The sequence below is a fragment of the Mesoplodon bidens genome (genome assembly GCF_964165515.1).
Source record: "Mesoplodon bidens genome assembly, chromosome: 3".
NCBI lineage: Eukaryota > Metazoa > Chordata > Mammalia > Artiodactyla > Ziphiidae > Mesoplodon > Mesoplodon bidens.
Genome location: NC_138178.1, coordinates 79,326,844 through 79,345,939, shown reverse-complemented (window position 1 = coordinate 79,345,939; position 19,096 = coordinate 79,326,844). Strand labels below are relative to the sequence as shown.

General features: G+C 39.6%; 1 protein-coding gene across 5 annotated transcripts in view; it reads left to right on the top strand.

Moving 5' to 3' along the window:
• The window catches only part of MCTP2 (multiple C2 and transmembrane domain containing 2), a gene marked incomplete at its 3' end in the record, with an annotated part of 246,209 nt that overhangs the window by 93,492 nt on the left and 133,621 nt on the right, over positions 1-19,096 (top strand). For 3 of the 5 annotated variants that reach the window (XM_081228579.1, XM_081228577.1, XM_081228578.1), the window contains exons 8-10: positions 2,794-2,829; positions 14,234-14,398; positions 16,671-16,801. In XM_081228579.1, coding sequence (XP_081084705.1) covers positions 2,794-2,829; positions 14,234-14,398; positions 16,671-16,801 — 332 coding nt within the window. Of the gene's footprint in view, positions 1-2,793; positions 2,830-14,233; positions 14,399-16,670; positions 16,802-19,096 lie in introns of those variants that run through there. The other 2 variants (XM_081228580.1, XM_081228581.1) reach the window with 2 other exon arrangements.

The window sequence follows — 19,096 nt, the reverse complement described above, 5'->3', positions numbered from 1 at the left end:
ATGGCATTGCCATCGGATTCAGTGGCAGGGCATCCAGTAGGTGACCAGTTCCTTGAGCTGGATGCCAGGTTACAATGACATGCCATGGAAATGAGCATATTATTTGCCACGTGGTTGCATAATTGCCAGCTGATATGTTCTGAAATTTTCTTACATATTTAAGTGGGGTTTGTAAACTTGGATAATGACCTCATGAAGATAGCTGCATATTTCAGCTGCATAATAACTGTGTATTTACTCCACATGTGAATTTTTCTGTAGTGTATTGGATCGTATTTAGCAGCACTACTGGCACTTAAAATATGTTGAAATATTGCCAAAATTTGGAGTTTTTAAGTAGAGCCATTTCAGTCAAAATTTATTTCAAGTTGCAGAGCAATTAATACTCAATGCAGCTTGAGTTTGTTTTTGGAAAACATCTCAAAGCCTATCTTTTCAGAGCCCTAAAAGGAGACACACTTGTCATCCTATTTAGTTTGGCCCTTCTTCCCTTGACTCCTCCACACCCTGTTTTTGAGAGTTTGTCAGGTGGTACGCATTATCTACTTGCTGGTACGATTTCTCATTTTCTTTGTTCTTTGCTTGTCTGGCAGGGTCTAGTGCACAATCTATTTACTATATATACGAGTGTACATACATATATATATACATATCCATGTATATGTATGTGAGTCTATATATAGATGTACATATATAAATAAAATGGGGTATTATAGAAATAATAATAATGGTAATGCCTGTTCTATTTGTTCTGACTGGTCGTGTTATTTTTCTGTTTATATACTTGTTCAAAGTATACCTGAGCAAGGAATAATTTATCCTTGACCGTGTGTGGCTATTCAACTAACAGTGCATATCAGGGGCCCTTTGGATAGAGCAGGTATCAGAAAACGGTTGGTCTTTTCATTGAGTTTAAGTTAGTATTTAAAGATATTCTTCTATTGGGTTTTTTAATGGGGTAACTAACACGGGAGACTGAGATTATTTGGGAATAATTTGTTTATAAATTTCCATTTTAATTTAAAGCCTGATGGAGAGATTTCAGTTTGAATTCTCCGTTTTGTACCCGTATTTCTTCCCGTTGTCATTGAGGCAGTCTTTGTTGCTTTAGAGCCAAGCCGATAAAAATCTTAACATGTGCAAAATGTCTGTGAATTGACCCTCAGGGCCAGGGATTTAAGTGCATACGGGCATGGTACAGTTAGGAGGTAAGGCCCTGGGTGGAGGGCTGATGAACCTGCCCTCTGTCTCTTTTTCTCAGCAAAAATAATATTTTAGTTATCATTATGAGCTCTGTCATCAGACTGCCTGGGTTTGAATCCCGACTCCACTATTTTTAGTTTTGAGAAGATAAGTGATCAGGTCAAATTCACAGAATTACTTAATTCTCAGCTACAATTTGTGAAATGCTGATTTAAAAGAAAGATTATCTATTTTATAGGTTTGTGAGGATCAACATGATCAAATATAGTGCTTAGCATGGAGTAGACACCCGATATATGGTAGCTGTTAGTATTGTAGTAAGCAGACAGTAATACTCATTTTCCATTAATTTCCTTATCTATTTTTTAATCTTTGGTGATATAAAAATCAAATGAATTGTATTTCAAAAGGCTATTTAGGAATAGCCATGTGTACCATGGTGATTAATTTTAGTGGTTGTTCTGGGTGAAAATATTTGTTCATATGTTGTCGGGAAAATACAAAAAGAACTGATTTTAATACCCAGATTGTAGTTTCTATAACTCTGGGTCACATGCTGAGTGGTTGAGCTTACAGTTTCACCAGGGAAAGTGTTTTTCCTGAAGGATATTTTCAAGACATTTTTGTACCAGCGTTTCTACTTGCTGGTCCGTGAAATATAAGTGGATTTTCCCCAAAGACAATTTGTTTTCTGGTTTCTAATTTACTGGGGAGACTTACTGGCAATGTGGATAGGTCATTTGCCGAAAGGCATTTTTTTCCTTAATCATAATAGTTACTATGGGCTGCTCAATTAGATTCATAATTGAGTTGTAATCTGCCAAATTTTTCCAAGTTTTAACATCCAGTTAGCTGGTTAACCAGCCAGAGTAGAGCTTTGCAGTACTGGATGGTGACAGGAGTAATGAGAGGATTTTGTTAGGAGAGAACTTTAATTGTAGGCTAAATTCAGCAGTCTTAGCTCGACAAATGAGAGATCAAAAGAGAACAGTGGTGAAGTTACTGGCTGTTCAGAACATTTTTTTCTTCCCTCCCTCACTGGTACATTAGCCTATTTTTCTTCATTGTGAAGAAATGACTCAGATTGTTTTTCCTATTATTTCAAATATTGAGATTTTCTCAGCAGAGGGCAATGGAATTTTTTTTCTAGTGTCTAAAACTACAGAAACCTAAACATGAACTAACTTTGTCCATGAATTTCTTAAACATTTTTATAATGCTATCTGAATATTTCAGGTAGGAAAAACCTGCCTTTCCACTTCGCTTTTCGAGGTAAAATTAGAGTGTTTTCAGGCAAATAAAAACATAAATGTACTTGTAAGGACTGAGCAGTATTCTATGTCCTTGTTTTTTCATTTTTGAATGCTGTGAGAAAATGATGTAACGCAACCACAGAAATGTGATTTTTCTAGGTTTCTAACGATTTTCTTGCTGAAATGTGTTTTCTCTGAAACCTCAGAATATGGGTGTCAGTTGTTTGAATGTAGTCTGCACCATCTAACTAGCATGATAACATCATCATGTTGTTAACGACCCTATTTCTCTCTTTTATTTTGCCATTTTTCACGATTCAATGGACATAATCCTTAGCGTTGGTCAAATCGGAAGCAGTTAAGTGCCGGCAAGGTAAATATAACTGTTTTTTTTTTCTTTACATCATGTGGTTACCTTTGTAGCAAAGACAAATGTAGACAAGATTATTATCCAACCTTTACATGGAAAGGCTTTCTTTTCCTCTTACTGCTGTTATGAATGAAAAGGAAACAAACTCCCTTTTAAAATTTCATTTAATAAGGGCATAGCCAGATGTTTGAACTTACACTTGTTTTAGTGTTGACATTTTATATGTACCGGCCATGTTAGAATGTTACACTTCATTAAGCTTGAATTATTTGGAGTTGTAGTGCAGTTAGATTTAGTCCTTTAGAAAGCTATTTACCATTAGGTGGAAACTGTTATAAGGGCGGTGAAAAGATTGAGAAGAATACATGGTATATTTTATAAATCTTTTTTATTTTACTTTTATTTTACCTTTTTTTTTTTGTGAGCATTTCTTTAAAGATTTCTCCATGAAATACTGGTGACTTTTTTACGTTGTTAGTATCTTTTTAAACAATTATATACTTCTGTGCAATTTATAAAAAGTATAGGTGTACCAAGGTAGGGATGTGTTATTATCAGGTTATTAAGGTAACACATTGTAACTTAAGTGACTAAATATCAAAATTAATGTAAATATAAACAAAACCAAAAATATTATGTATAACTTACTTTAGCAGGTCTACTGCTTTTAAAAGAGGAATAACCAAGATGGAGGTGGCCATGATGTGTCCGTGTATGAGGGGAGGGTGCGTGGGCAATCTCTATATATGCATTTATTTATACACACACATGTGTACACAGATATATGCCATCTCTCATTTCTAACCTCACCACACTGCAGTTGTTTACTTCTCTATAAAATAAGGAGATTGAAACAAAGATTTCGTGTGTTTGTAAGAGCGTGTGTATGTGAAAGAGAGAGGAGAGATTTGTAACCTGACTAGTTCCTAGGAAAGAAGGTAAACTTTCTAAACCTTGCTTTTTCAAATCCAGAGGAATCAAAGTTCTGACTCTTCCTAAAATGTATATCCTTTGCATTTTTGAGCACTTTAAAAATAACCAGGCTAAGGTGGTTTTCTTTTTTTTTTTTTAATCCTACCTGTTCACTTGGTTTCCAAGACTCTGGTTCTTTTTAGAAATAAACTTAAGAGGCAATAAGTAATCATGTGAAGTCATCTCAAAAATTCCTTCAGCTTTTGTCTTATTCCTTTATAGTCACTAGAGGGTAGAAGAACATCATTTCTCTCCACAGAAGGGCGCTCGGCTCTCCCTCTCATGTATTAAGAGTTGCTGTAACCATTCGCAGCGGTAAAGTTTCCCAGCATGCTCTGGTGAAACCTGACAAAGCAGTATTTTCTCATTTATTGATTCTGCTGCTGCACTAAGACACTGGTACTGTACATCAATAACCATCTTTATTTAGGGAGCTCCGGCCTGTGGAAGAGCACTGGCAGTTTGCGGAAGAACATAAAGGCTAGAAAGAAAATTTGTGAGCTTGGGGAATATGGGAGTCTAGAGGAGGACAGGAGAGGTTAGGAAGAACAGCCAAAGGAATGAAGAGGGGGAGGAAAACTGTTGACGGCCGGGATAAAGATATCAAAAATATGAAAGGAACAGAGGATCCTGGAACTGTCATCTTCTTTTTTCCCTATCATTGTCGTTTCTAGAATTTTGACTTCAGTGCACTGGGCTCAGAGACTAAATGCCCAAACCTAATACAATGTTTAATAAAACCTTAGATGAATATAGGTCATTGAAAGCTACTCGCAATCTTATATGAGAGATGCCATTTATATATTGGTGAAGAATTTCAGTTGTTAGGTTGACATTTGCTGCTTAGAGTTTGCAGTTGTGGAGGAAAACATGAGATAGCTTCTAATTTAGCTTATGAAAATGAGTCATGTGGAAAATCTATAGACTCTGTGATTAATCTTCTGTGTGTAAGTAGTTAAAATACCCTGATCAACCTATCTTGATATTTTTAAACTATAAGCTTCTTTTATAGGATTTCCTTATTATATTTAAAAATTAGGTAACAGAATTTTAATATAAAGAAGATTACTTTTACTAGTCCTAAGTGATGTATCACCTATAAAATGTCATTGACTCTTTCACCTCAATCTTATTCTTATAATAACTTAACTTTATTTAAATAATTGCTCTTAGACCCATACGTTTATAATTTTGCATCATCTAGAGGGACCCAGAATGGCAGAGTCTTTGTGGACTGTCTTCTAAAGCATTTCCTGATTTTTTTGTTTTGTTTTGTTTTGTTTTGGTCTCTCGTGGGCTTAGTTCCCCAACCAGGGATTGAACCTGCACCCTCGGCAGTGAAAGCTCGGAGTCCAAACAACTGGACTGCCAGAGAATTCCCCGTTTCCTTGATTTTGATACTGACCTTGATTTTAATACAGTAAATACATAGAGATTGCCTTTAAAAAATAGCTTTAGGTTTCATACAAAAGCCTTTGTTTTCCTTCTAATGAGCCTTTTAAAGAGAGAACTGAAAATCTTATTTAAAAGGACCTGAATCAGATAACTACTTCTTTTTCTTTTTCTTTTCTTTTCTTTTCTTTTATTTTTTGCGGTACTTGGGCCTCTCACTGTTGTGGCCTCTTCCGTTGTGGAGCACAGGCTCTGGACACGCAGGCTCAACGGCCATGGTTCATGGGCCCAGCCGCTCCACGACATGTGGGATCCTCCCAGACCGGGGCATGAACCCGTGTCCCCTGCATCGGCAGGCGGACTCTCAACCACTGTGCCACCAGGGAAGCCCCTACTTCTTTTTAGATATTTACTATGCACAATCTTTTCTGTGAATAGATCTGTTTCCAAACCTTACTTCTCACTTTCTAATGTATATCATAGTTACAGAGATAGAAAATTAACAGCAGTTACTTCTCTTACATCAAATAGTCTAATGGGATAAAAACACGATGATAAAATATGGAATTGATGGGTCACTGATTGTATTCAGAAAATTTGCATATATACAGACCACACCCTTGCCCTTTCATTTGGGACTGTATTATGAGTGACCACAGTGCCCTTTTAGTTATGGATTTTCTTTATTTTAGATAATTTGCACTGAGATAAGTATTTATTCTCACATGGCCCCTCTTCTGATCCATTGTTTTATGCAATTCTGTGTCAGCCATTTAAGGTAGAAGACATCCCTGTACCTAGTGCAACATTTTTTTTCTGTACCCTGATCCTAGCATTTACTCTTTTTCTCTCTCTAGCCCAGGGGTCATTGAACTTCAGCCTGAGTGCAAAATTCAGCCCTGTGTCTGCTTCTGCAAATAAAGTTTGATCGGAACGCAGCTGCACTCATTTGTGTATGCACTGCCTCTGGCTGACGTGGCAGAGTTGAGTACTTGGGGCAGACCCTAATTCTTACTACCTGGAACTTTACAGAAAGTCCGCCCGCCCCGCCCTCACTCCAGCCTAAGAGTGCTGGCTGCCTCCTCCTGTCACTGACCTTAACTTTTCTCCATATACTCTTATTTGGCATCTCAGCTTTTCCATCACCTGTTCTCCTCATTATATTCCCTCTGTTCGTAGTACCTGGAATGGTTCTCTTTTCCCGTTGTATTCCCTGACAAAATATAGGGGCTACGCTTTTGCTTTCGGCTTTTTTGAATACTTTATTTCAGTGTCATGACTTGGTAAGAGTCATGAATTACATGGTGAGGGTTCTGCCTGAATTTAGGTTATGTCTTCCTTGTCTTCTTTCCCCTTTTCCACTTTCTCTTTTTCCCTTGGGCTCTGTCTGCCCCTCTGTTTCTAGCTCTCTGACATCTAGGACTCAGAACAGGTAGGCAGTCTCAGAAAGGTGGAGTTAGTATTAGCAGTGTTTTGCTGAGGTTGGTCTTGAACTGGAGAGCTGTCTGTTGCATGGGCCAGCGCCTCCTTTCTCTGCTGGTTTGTCCACTTGGGCTTTTTGAAGTGTGCCATCCTCAGTCTCATCGCCCAGCAGCCCCCTGTGATGGGATGCTGGTTGGGTCTTGTGACTATACGCTGTCTTGCCAGGGGGATGACGTGGCATCCTTGTCAGTTGTAACCCCTCCCATAGGCTGCTGCCCCGGGGGTGGCTGTGTCTGTGGGTTAGCTGTCTGGCCAAATGAGTGAAGTCTGGGAAGTCTCAGCAAATTATTATGATTGTGCTTTTGCCTTTGATTCAGTTATACAGGTTGACCTTGTCAATTTTGCTTCTAACACGTGGGCCAAGATGGGTTCACTGAAGACCTCATTGCAGGCTGAAGCACTTTGCAGGGCTGGGACTCCAGTAGCTATAGAAGTGTGGTTTTAACATATTTAGCTCCTGTAGGGTATCTTGTCACAAGGCTAGTTTAATGTGGAGGAACTTAAATTGAAAGAGGACAGTCAAAGAATTTGGAGGGAAGCTCTTTTTGTCTTGTCTGTCTGCCTATCTTATCTATCTATCTATATCTGTCTATCTATCATCTACCCTATCCAGCTACATATCATGACATGCTTTGTGACCAGAGCCCAGGTAAGAGCCAGGAGGAGGTTTGGATGATTGTTTTGTCTGTCCTATAGTTTTGGGTTGAGAAGAAGCTGCTCAAACTGGAAGAGATACGACTCCTCCCACCTTACTGGTAAATGCCCTCTATCACTGTACCTTTCTCTAGGTGAACCCATGTCCCTTATTTCGCTATAAACCCAGGAAGTAGCACAAGCAAAACCCCTTGCAAGAAGTGTGGTCCATTTGTAGAACTTAACTGAGAGTATTGTGTCTGGACTGCTTTCCCAATTAATAGAATGCTTTTTGTTTGGTTGGTTCCTTTTCATTTTGACACATTCTTAACTCAAATGCCCACCTTAGTAATACCTTTTACTTTTTTGTTTTCTTGGTTAAATTTGAAGGATTGGAGAATGGTATACCCCCAAACAGCCATATACATCCATATACCTATCTATCTCTATCTGCTTATCTTTATATCTACATAATTTATTTGTCTGTCTGTCTATATGCCTGTCTCTCTTTCTACCTACCTACATGCCTGCCTATCTATCTAGAAGTGACACTGCATGGGCACACTTCTAAATATCTTAACCCTGATGCTTCTACTGCCTTGTTTTGAAGTCTAGGTCAGCATTACCCTGAGCAGAATGGTTTCTAGAGGCTTTCCTCATTTCTGTGGGCTTCAGTCATGCTCAGGTAAGACCTTTGATCTGTTAGAACTCTCAAACCTTGTGTGTCTCCAGCCCAGAAGAACAGAGCCAATTCCTTCCTAAACTTTGCATCAAATCTCTCCTCTCAGTGACATTAGGTTGAGTTTTGGCCAAAAAAAAAAAAAAAAAAAAAGCCTCTCACTGAGCACATACTGTATTGTCAGGAACACTGTCCTGAGAATTCGGAGACAAGAGTTGGCCATCATAACTGATGAGGGATTAGGAGAGATGAGAGTAAGGAGTTGGGGAGTATTCAGAGACTAGGCCCTTATCTTGGCTTTACAGGTGGGTGGGGTGGATTGAAGGCTGGGGACCCAGAAAGCTGGAGTGAATCTCACCAGATGAGAAGGAGGAGGAAGTGAATTGAGACAGGACATTTATAAAATAATGTGGTGCATGGCAAGTGCTCCGAATTCGTTGTTATCAGTTCCAAAGGGGAGCCCCTGGGCCAACACCATCAACGTCACCTGGACATTTTCTGAAATGTGGATGTTGGGCCTCCATTTCGGGCCTCTCAGATCAGAAACTCTGGAAACGGGGCCCAGCCATCTTTTAGCAAGCCTTCCAGGTGATTCGGAAGCATAGTGATGTTTGAGAGCCACTGGTGAGGACTAGGGTATGGCGTGGGATGCTAGGGAAAGTAGGAGGCAAAGCCAGGGATGTAAGAGGGGCAGGCCTTATAGAGCAGTGGGGAGCACTGCTAAATCTTAGGTTTGGCTGGGATTAGGGTGAGGTAGGTGAGGTGCCTGGGGTGTAAAACATGAGAAGGCACTCGGGCTTAGGGGCCAGACCTGCCTTTGCAGAAGCCTGAGAGTGAGCACCTCCTTAAATGTTTCACCCCGAATGCCTCACTTGCCTCACCCTTGTCCCAGTCTCGTATAGGGGTGCCCTTGACCTATTTTAAGTGAAGGAGAGACATAGAAATACGGAACACAGAAATGAAGGCCCGCAGGATGACACATGTGAATCAAGAAATACTAGTTGACGGGCTTCCCTGGTGGCGCAGTGGTTGAGAGTCCGCCTGCTGATGCAGGGGACACGGGTTCATGCCCCGGTCCGGGAGGATCCCACATGCCGTGGAGCGGCTGGGCCCGTGAGCCATGGCCGCTGAGTCTGCGCGTTCAGAGCCTGTGCTCCACAATGGGAGAAGCCACGACAGTGAGAGGCCCGCATATCGCAAAAACAAACAAACAAAAAGAAATACTAGTTGATGAATATTATCGTATATGAGCCCAGCATTTAATATTGAGCTTTCTAGAGGTCAGGGCAAAAAGGAAAATCTTGTTGAATCACATGGCCTTCATTTTTCTCCCCCCTCAGTCCAGAACCCTGAGAATCATTGGGTATTTATGGACTTTATCAATTTTTAGAAATCTTCCCTTAGTCTAATTTTTATTTTTAAGTTCAAACATGGAGTGAGGATATTCCCTTTTAATTAAAAAAATAATTTAATATAATCCTTTTATAGCTAATGCCTTTGTGCACACAGATTATTCATATCCTTGGGACTGTGAAATAGTTTTCATCTATAAATATAAATCTAATCTTTCATGTCCATTCCCCTGTGGGAAATTTAAAAGGCTTCCTTTATATCCTATGCAAAAATGTTTGTGTAGTTCTAGGAGAATTTATGCCTACAGGGTTCTCTTCAGATGATATAAGGAGCTGTCGAGTAGCAGCTTTCTGGAAGCCTGTTGCATGAATGTATGGATCTTCTCATGTCATGCTATAAAAGCTGTTGACAATGAGAAGTAGTTTTACATGTTGAAAAAGCTTGGAAGGAATATTTCAGGGAAACCTTTTATAGACTGAATGTTCTCCCTTAGTTTTTCTAAGCATTGCCAACATAGTTGGAATCTTGCTTTACTCCTCATTTTACTTACAAAGTTAGTTCCTTTCTTTTTTTCATGCATTTGTCTCCTTGACTCCCTACTTTCTCACAGTGATTCAGGAAAAATAATTAATGAGAGTCAAAATAAGATGGATTGGCACCATCGGAACACATACTTTTAAATCTCCATCACTGAGATGATCTAAAAGGTACCCATACAGTAATTGGCACAAGTAAGGTAGGCCTAGTACAAAAACCTTGCAAAAACATTTTCTCAATGCTCCTATTTTTTAAAAAATATTTATTTATTAATTTATTTTGCTGCGCCAGGTCTTAGTTGCAGCATGCAGACTCTCAGTTGCGGCATGCATGTGGGATCTAGTTCCCTGCCCAGGGATCAAACCCGGGGCCCCTGCATTGGGAGCACGGAGTCTCAACCACAGAACCTCCAGGGAAGTCCCGCCCCTATTTTTAATTTTAATTTTTTTAATGTTTTGGTGTTTTTTTTGTCACCCAAGGGAGTGCTTTGAATTGTTACCCCGTGGTATTGGTCAACATAGTTAGTTATGGACTGTGGCATCGCTGAATATAACATTGCTTTTGATATCTGCAGGCTGTGGCCCCAGCTCCTGGACTCTGTGCCCTCCTATCAGGATCCTTCTTTACTCGTGACCTCTCTGCTATTCTTCCTGGCTTGGGACGGACAGGAGGCATTGAGCTGACATGTCCACTATCCCAGGGTTTCCTTTGTAGCCACGCCAGGAATCGGGGTACTGGCGTCCACATTGCTGTCTTCACAGCATGCCACTTGGCCAAAATCCTCAAATAATGCATTTTGCCAAGCTGCAATCTGTTTTTTTATGTCCCAGGAAGGAAAATCTATTCACTGTTTTGAGAGTCTATTCCTAGATCAAAATCTCCTGAGAATTCTGCACCTGTTGGAAGTGAGCAGACGCTCCACAGCCTATACTTTCAGTCTTTCTCCCTTTCTTCCCTTCCTTCCTGTGAAATTTTCGTGACCTGGAAGTATATTAATGTTTTGGAATCTGTTTCATTTTTACAAAAGCTAATATGTTTCTAAGTTAAATATCACACCTTGTTTTCACTAGTCATAACTAAGTTGCATGTTTCAAAAGAAAGTCACTTTTTCTGGGTGTGGATTTGGTGGGGTGAGGGCCAAGGAAGAGAGCCTATGAATGAATCCACATAGAAATAGTAAAAGGTTCTGATCCTCTGGGAGGAAGGAGAAAAATAACAAAACCCTGATGTATACTATATTTTATCCATTATGTCTGCTGAGAAATTAGGGTCGGGACCCAGAAGCTTTGCTCTATCTTCTGGTGTTTGTTTCAGCTCAGGTGGGGTGGGTTTCTCCTTTTGATGGGTCATTTCCTTCTCTCCTTTCACATTCCAAGCTGCATTAAGATGACAAATTTCACATATAGGGCTCGGGCACGGTCATGAAAACCTGAGCTGTTGAGCTAACAGAGTGAGTGCAGAGGGGTCGATTTATGGTGGGGAGAAAGGGAGCTTTTGACGAGCACAAAAGATTTGGATAGCCCAGATCTGCATGAGAGCATACATGGGATGGCCCGGATGCCTCCCACAACCACAGACCCTGCTCTTAAGCCTCATCACAAGTCTCAAGGGTGGAAGAGAAATGCGAAAGTAGTTAAGAAACGTCTTTAAAGCTCATACTCATATCCTAGACTGCATCGTTTGCAAATGAAACTTTTTTTGGACATAACCTTATAGTGGGCTTTGCAGAAATACTTAGGGTGAAATAAGTAAAATAATGGTTCTGTGTCCTTTTCTATCTGTGAACTGTGCAATAAATACTTCTCTTTTCCTACCCCGCTTTTAGTAAGGAAAAAAAAAAATCTTGGACAGCAAAGAGCAAGTCCATCACATCAAACATGACTGTGTTAAATACTAAAATGTTCAAAGTCCGACTGAGATAGATAAAAGCTTTGATGGAAAGTGGATATTTCCCAGGGACATTGCAAGCAATAATCCAGATGTTAGAGTGTAATGCAACGAGTGTCCGTGGATAGATCAGGAGCTCCAGCCAAGCTGGGCCTGATGTAGGCCTTTGCCTTGCCCTCCCATGCTGTTCCGCCATATGGAACCTATCTCTGGGCCCCCTTAATAACCAGCTTTGGATTCCATTTTCACAGAGCTCATAGAGCTAAGTGGGGCTGTTTTATGGACAAGTTAGAAGCCTTTCCAAGATAAACATCCAATTTGAAATTAGGACATACCAAGCCGCAAAATTATTTTAGGGTATATTTCATGGAAGCACTGCCATTTTTCTTAGGCAATTGCCAGACTGTAGGATGCCCTTTGATCCCTTGTGGACATTACTCCCTTCTTTATAAAAAGGATTTTGAAATAGTTGCAGTGTTTAGGGAGGAATATATCTGTCGGAACTTTGAAGCATAGCCATGGGACAGGTCATGCTTCAGCTTGTTGGTTGGCAAGTCGAACTTTAAGAAGAAAAAACATAAAAAAGGAAAGTGCAGCAGGATATATGAATCAAAATCTCATTTTCTTTTTAAAGATAGAAATTTTCAGCCCGTGTGCTTACTAAGCTAGAGGATGTATTAAGTGTATCTACATCTGTATGCACACATATAGATTATATACATATTTATATATGTATCTGTCGATAAATTGTGATGGTGTGCATTGTTTTTAGCAAATATAAAATTACTTAACTTTATTTCATAAACCTTCATTATTGAATATATTCTGTCCACAACCCAACTGCAAATAGAAGTTAGAGAAAGAATTGTTCATGTTTTCCAGAGGAGGGTTTTTTTTCTTTTTTTAAAAAATTACTTATTTTCCCATCTCCCTTTCCTGCTCTGTTTCAGCACCTCCAAACCCCTGTGTGTGTATGCATTTGTGTGTGTGTGTGTGTGTGAATTCCAATTTCAAGAGAAAAGCAACACAGATATGAAGTTGGGAGTACAGATTTCCTTAAAAGTATTTTGTTTAAGGAAATCATAAAGTGATCCAAACACTTGGCATTATTGCATCATTTATTAAGGGTGGTGGAGTGACGTGTGTTGGATGAAGTAAGCTGACGTGTAATTAACATGGCACTGACATACTGTTTGCTGTGATAAATTGTGACTAACTGGTCATCAAACCGAGCAAATTGATGCCTAAATGATCTCGAAGATAGAGTGAGCAGATGACAGGAATGAATATATAGTGTTAGAAATTCATTGCTTTACTATGATACTCGACACCATCGACCTTCTTCAGCCCATTTATTTCTCCCTCAAATCAAGCAGTCCACACTCGTGCCATTTCACTTATTGAACGGAGAACGTGAATGAACTCCACCAACTGAATGCAGCCTGCAGATCGTGTCGGGGATCCTCACTCAAACAAACTAACCATAAAAAGACCCTGTTGAGACCTTCAGGACATTTAACAGTATCAAAGGAATCATAGTTACTTGTATTGAGTGTGATCATAGCATGGTGCTTATGTAAAAACAAATAAGGATTTTGCTTTCAAATATTTCAGGCAGAAAAAAAATAGTGAAGGGATAGGTGAAATAAGATTGACAAAATGTCGAATCTGATGAATAAGCACATGGAGGTTTGTTGTTCTATCTTTGTGTGTGTTCGAAAATTTACATAATAGAAATTAAAAATACAGTGTGCTTGGCCTCTTTATAATTTAATAATAGGGGGTATTTGCCTTTTTCTTTATTCTGTTTAAGGTGTGTGTGAGTAATACAGTGTAGAAAAGGAAAAAAGATAAGGTAACAAGTAACTGAACCCCTACTGGGTCCCAGCCATGGGACTGTGTTCTTTATGCAGCCTTCCCTCTGCAAAGCTCACTTGGCTGGTTAGCCGATTACAGGCTATATCTGGAGTTGTGAATCTCCCAGTGGTGTTAGGCTTTTTAGTCGTAGCCCAAGGAATAAAGGGAAGTGGGGACAGATTCAAGTGTGAAGGATAAATTCAAAACCATAATTTCTAAATGCCCAGAGGTATTTTGTTTCCCTGAAAAGTAATGCCTGGTTCTTATATCTCTGTTTCCCAGAATGCCTTTCTTCCCTTCCTACTATTAAAATAGCCAAAGGCCCAGCTGAAGGATTCCTACCAAAGAGCACATCTAGGTGGGAGTACAGGCCAGTGCCAAATGCAAGTGTTGTTCGAATTCATGCTTTGCTATATGTTTCAAGTCCAGTGCTTGAGAAGGAAGTCACATAACTGTGATTGCAGGTTTGCAAAGCCAGTGAAGAATCTTAACATTTTTACCAGGCAGGGAGTGCTATTTCTAATCAAATATTGAAAGCTGGAATTCCTCTGATCACCAAAGTTACACTCAAGAATTATCAGCAAGTTTATATGTTATCTTTATATTTTGCTTTAGTCCTCTTTGATACGCAACCTCCGGCTCTCTGAGTCCTTGAAAAAGAACCAACTCTGGAACGGGATTATAAGTATAACTTTGTTGGAAGGAAAGAATGTCTCAGGAGGAAGCATGACAGAGATGTTTGTCCAGTTAAAACTGGGAGATCAGAGGTATAAAAGTAAGGTAAGTTCTGTCAGTTCCTTAAGGGGAACAATATCTTTAAGATTAAAACAATGGAAAAAAACAGTTTTCCCACTCTAAACTTCGCAAGAACAGAATTTATTTTTAACCCTCCTAACTGTATTAGGAGCATCCCAGAAAACAAAATAATTGTATAGGTGCAGTCTGTTAATATGGGTATTTGATGGCTTAGTATAATCTATTTTAATATACTAAACTGAAGCTAGAGAAAGCTTATTAAATAATAGATTTGAATGCATGGCTTATTTTTGTTTTGAAAATAAGCAAACTATGTTTCAGAGAATGAGGGAAAAGGATTACTAAATGCTTTCAAAATCATATAAAAATAAAATGGTATAATATGTTATAGTTGGATTAAAATATTTGAGTTAACTAAACATGTTTTCAAAATTATGTACTCCGGGCTTTCTCTAACTTGTTGGTATGAACACTAAAAATAGACATCTAGTGCTGCTGGGGTTTTTTTTGCGGTGATTTTTTAAACTATCTAAAAAGTATTAAAAGTGATTTGTTTTGACCAAAGGTAATGGCTTTTTTTAGCCGTCTTTAAAAATCAATCATCTTATCCTGCTGATCCAACTTCCATTTAATTTTTAATCTCAGTAATTTGGTGTGGTTTTTATTTCAAAAACACTAGTCTCCAAACCATGGTAATTAATTAGTTTTACATAACTGTCAGACAGAAATATTTCCTATGTTTTATGGATTGAGGGAACTAGGGTACTTGAAAGTTAAGTCATTTGCCAAAAGCCACATAGGAAGAAAAACATCAGTGGAAGATTTCGAAAATAGGCCTGAGGATATTTGCAGTTTGGGCTTTCTAGTGAAGAGGACTTAACTGAAGCAGACTAGTTAGAAAATGATTTAGGGGGGCAAGAGGTTTTCTCTGCTGCACAATTTTCAGTGCAAAATCAAATATGAAATGTCATTTACTCCACAAGGAGTAGAGAATTGAAGCTCATATTGAAGAATCGTTTATTATAAGAAATGCAAAAAATTGAAGACAAGATACAGCAGAAATAAACAGATAATTATTTTAACCAGGCAGTTTTAGGCTGTACCTCACAGTGAGTATATCCAGGATGACCACAGCTCTCCACTAAGATTCCTTTAACGATCCAGGGTCAGGGTAAGGATTTATAGAAAAATTTTTCATCACTAAGCACACGTACCCTTTTAGACTAAGGTGAAGTGTAGAATTAGTCCAGTATCTGCTACGTTTCCCCTTGGGGAATATTGAACTTAATTTGTGGTCTAATAGTTTTTTTTTTTTTCTTCATGGTTTCAAAATGCTGTGATCTGATATATTTAAGCCCAATGATGATGAAAAACAGCATAAATGATGTTACGTGATGTTGGCTGCAGCTGAGGTCTGAGCAGTCCCTGTTTTCTCACACGGGGATACTTGGACTCAGGATTTAATAGTTGGCCCTGAGGTCCTGATACTTAGTGGCCTGAGTTTTTGCTCACTTTTTATTTACAAATTGAATCTCTGTGTAAATGAAACAAAAATGAAAGTCCTGCCAATGAATCAAACATACAAGCAACTTGAAATCACTCTCGGAGAACACAGGAACACTTGTGGAGTTTTCAGACCACGCTTGTTAACTTTTAGGTTTGGCTGCAGTGGAATTTCATAGTCTTCCTCTCATTCTAGTGACTGGATTCAGTAAACTTGGATTTAAAAATAGGCAGGGGCCTACAGGGTACGGGTTTCTCATGTAATGCATCTGACAGATGTTAATTAAGACCCCAGACTGTTAATTCATAGAGTTCTTAAGCCAGCGCTGAATGGATGTGCCAATAAAAATGTTACTTCCATTTGATTAACCAATTAGTAGTATCTTTCATAAGAGAGAACAACTGTAAAATGTCTATTGAGATATAATATTATATAGAGAGCCTATCTCAATAGTCATTATTGTATGTGTGTAATAAATATTATATAATAAATATATATATATCAAAAATATGTATTTTATATATATAAAATTTACGGTTTCTTTCGGGATAACAGTGTTTCTCCAAATTTGGTGGATAAATTAGTGAATCTGGGGAGTCAGCTAAAAGAGTATGATGTTTTGCCAATTCCCAAAACCTTGAAGTCCCTTTCGTTTCCAAAAAGAAAAGTTTAACTTTATAAGAGCAATCATAACCATGATCTCCTGCTGTTTAGAAATGAAATGAATGTGTAGTTGCTATAGCAATGAATGCCATTTTAAGAAAATAAATATTATAACTGCATGTTTTCTAGACACTGTGTAAGAGTGCAAATCCGCAGTGGCGGGAACAGTTTGACTTTCACTACTTCTCTGACAGGATGGGCATTTTGGACATTGAAGTGTGGGGAAAGGACAGCAAAAAGCATGAGGAACGTCTGGGCACGTGAGTCTGCTCTGCTTTCTAAACGGTGGGAGATGTGTCTGCATGAGGCTGGTCTGAGGGAATATCTTTATCTGTTTGAGCTTAGAATAAAAACCTCATATCCCCACCCCAAGGAGCCATAAGTTTAGCTGGACCCTAACCAGGGGAAAGTTTTTTCATTTTTTTAATTTAGTATTGATTACAACAGAAGAAAATTGTATGTGCCAGGAATTCTCTAAAGAAAGATAATGTACCATCTCAGACTCTTTGGGAAATGTTGGTATAAGTGTCCAATGCACCCTATGATTTGGGTTTTGCTACTTAGTGAAATACCATATAATTTAGTAACACTGTGAAGCTAGGTGTCCCAAATTGATGGCAACTTTTCAGTGTCCTTGATGAACTTTGTGGCAAATCATAATGAAATCTATTGAGACCAGATTTGTTCTATTTCTTTGCTTTGGACCTTCCCAACTTAATTGAGGGGCTCACTCATACATAACGAAAAATAGTGTAAGTACAATTGCTTCCTTATAGGATGGTAGTAAGAATATAGTTAAATGCAATTGTGCCTGCACTGTGACTGCTCCAGTTTGAGCCTGAAGGAGATGCTGGTGGAAGCATACATCTCTGATCTTTCTGATAGCCCTGCAAGTTCGTGGTATTATTTTTGTTTTATAGATGAGGAAATGGAGTGCAAGAGGTTTGCAGGCATCTTCGCTGTAGACTTCAGAGCAGCGAGTGCGAGAGCCAGGATTCTGTGTTTTCAAAAACCAAGTTTTCCCCACCAAACCACTGCCTTTTGTTCAGCCCATATACATACAATTTGTCCACCAATCCTAAGTATAAGCATTTAAAGGGCTCTCAACAGCTGTTTGTGGGCTTTTTCAAACCAAGTTCTCTGGAACCCTGGGTTCAGGGAGATGCCTTGGGGTCACCCTTGGAGAACAGGGGTCTGCTGAAACCAGAGCATCTCCACTTTTACCTGTGCTCTACATTGGTAGAGCTCCATTCGAGGGAAGAGTTTACTGCTGAAAATGAAAGATTGAAAACACTCATCCAGTTGAACCCCTTCATTTTATAGATGAGGAAGTCCAGAGGCCCAGAGAAGTCATGTTTTTCCATCAGCAAGGAATTTAGGGGCAGAAATGGGATGAGCCCCAGCTAACCCGATACCCGATGCAGTACTTTCTCTGTGTAAAACACTTAGCAGAGCCTGGTGCATGGAACGTCAGCTCTTTTTGCTGCCGTTACCCTGTCCCACCTCAGTGGCTCCTCCTGAGATAGAGAGGTGGGAGTTTGGAGGCCATGGAACATTCCTCCCATGCTTCTCAGCAGAGGCACCTTGTCTCATGGGACGGCCGGGCATGTTCCAGGTGCCTAATAAACCTGGCCCTCACCCACCTTATGCCAGCAACTTTTCCCAATTATCCTGTGGAAGACACACACACACATACACTGACAGCTCATCCACACGTGTCCAAACACCTGCTAGGAGAGTAGCACTGCCACCGACTGAGACATGGGTGCTTTTCCCTCCACGTGTCGTGGCCCTGGTTACATTGCTTTGCACAGCCCTCTCGTCCCCAGCTCTGTGCTGCTCTAGCAAGTAGTAGCCATGCTTCCTTGGAGATCTCCAGGGCCAGGTTTGTGTTTTGGGGTACCAAACTAGGTCATGTCCCACTGTCCAGCCCAGGAGAGAGGTCTTCCTGTGGTTCAAGCATTTCACAGATTTTGCCTGTCAGATGCCTTACTAGTCTCCCCACAACCCTCTCCCCCATGGGGTAACTGAGAACCTCAGAGTCTTGCCAGTGTCTCCCACCCTGGTCACAACTGTGACACCCCAGTGCCCTGCCAACACCCATGGTAGGAGGATCAGAAACTTTGTGCTAGCCAGCAGAGCAGGAATAAGTCACGTAAATGCACAAATGCAGAGAACTCTGTGTCCCAAAGCATTATCTGAATGGTGGGAATTTGGGCCCCCAGTGATGGATGGCCAGCATTGTTATTTTAGTAGGTGCAGAAAATAATGGCCTTTCATTCTGCATGTCATTGTGCTGTTATGTTTCCTTCGCATAATAGGAAACGCTTTTCCAAATGAGTGTTAAGTTTCTTTACAGACACGAAGAATAATTGGAGATGTCCCTCTTATGCCATGTTTTGTCATTTGGGTCTTCATTTATTATTTGAGCTATTTCCTGTTTGTAACTTAGATGTATACCTGCCCCAGTGGTCGTTCTGTCCTTCCTTTTCATGGATTTTAAAGGATTTTTTTTTTTTTTTTTTTTTTTTTGGTATCCTTTTCCTTTTTCCTCT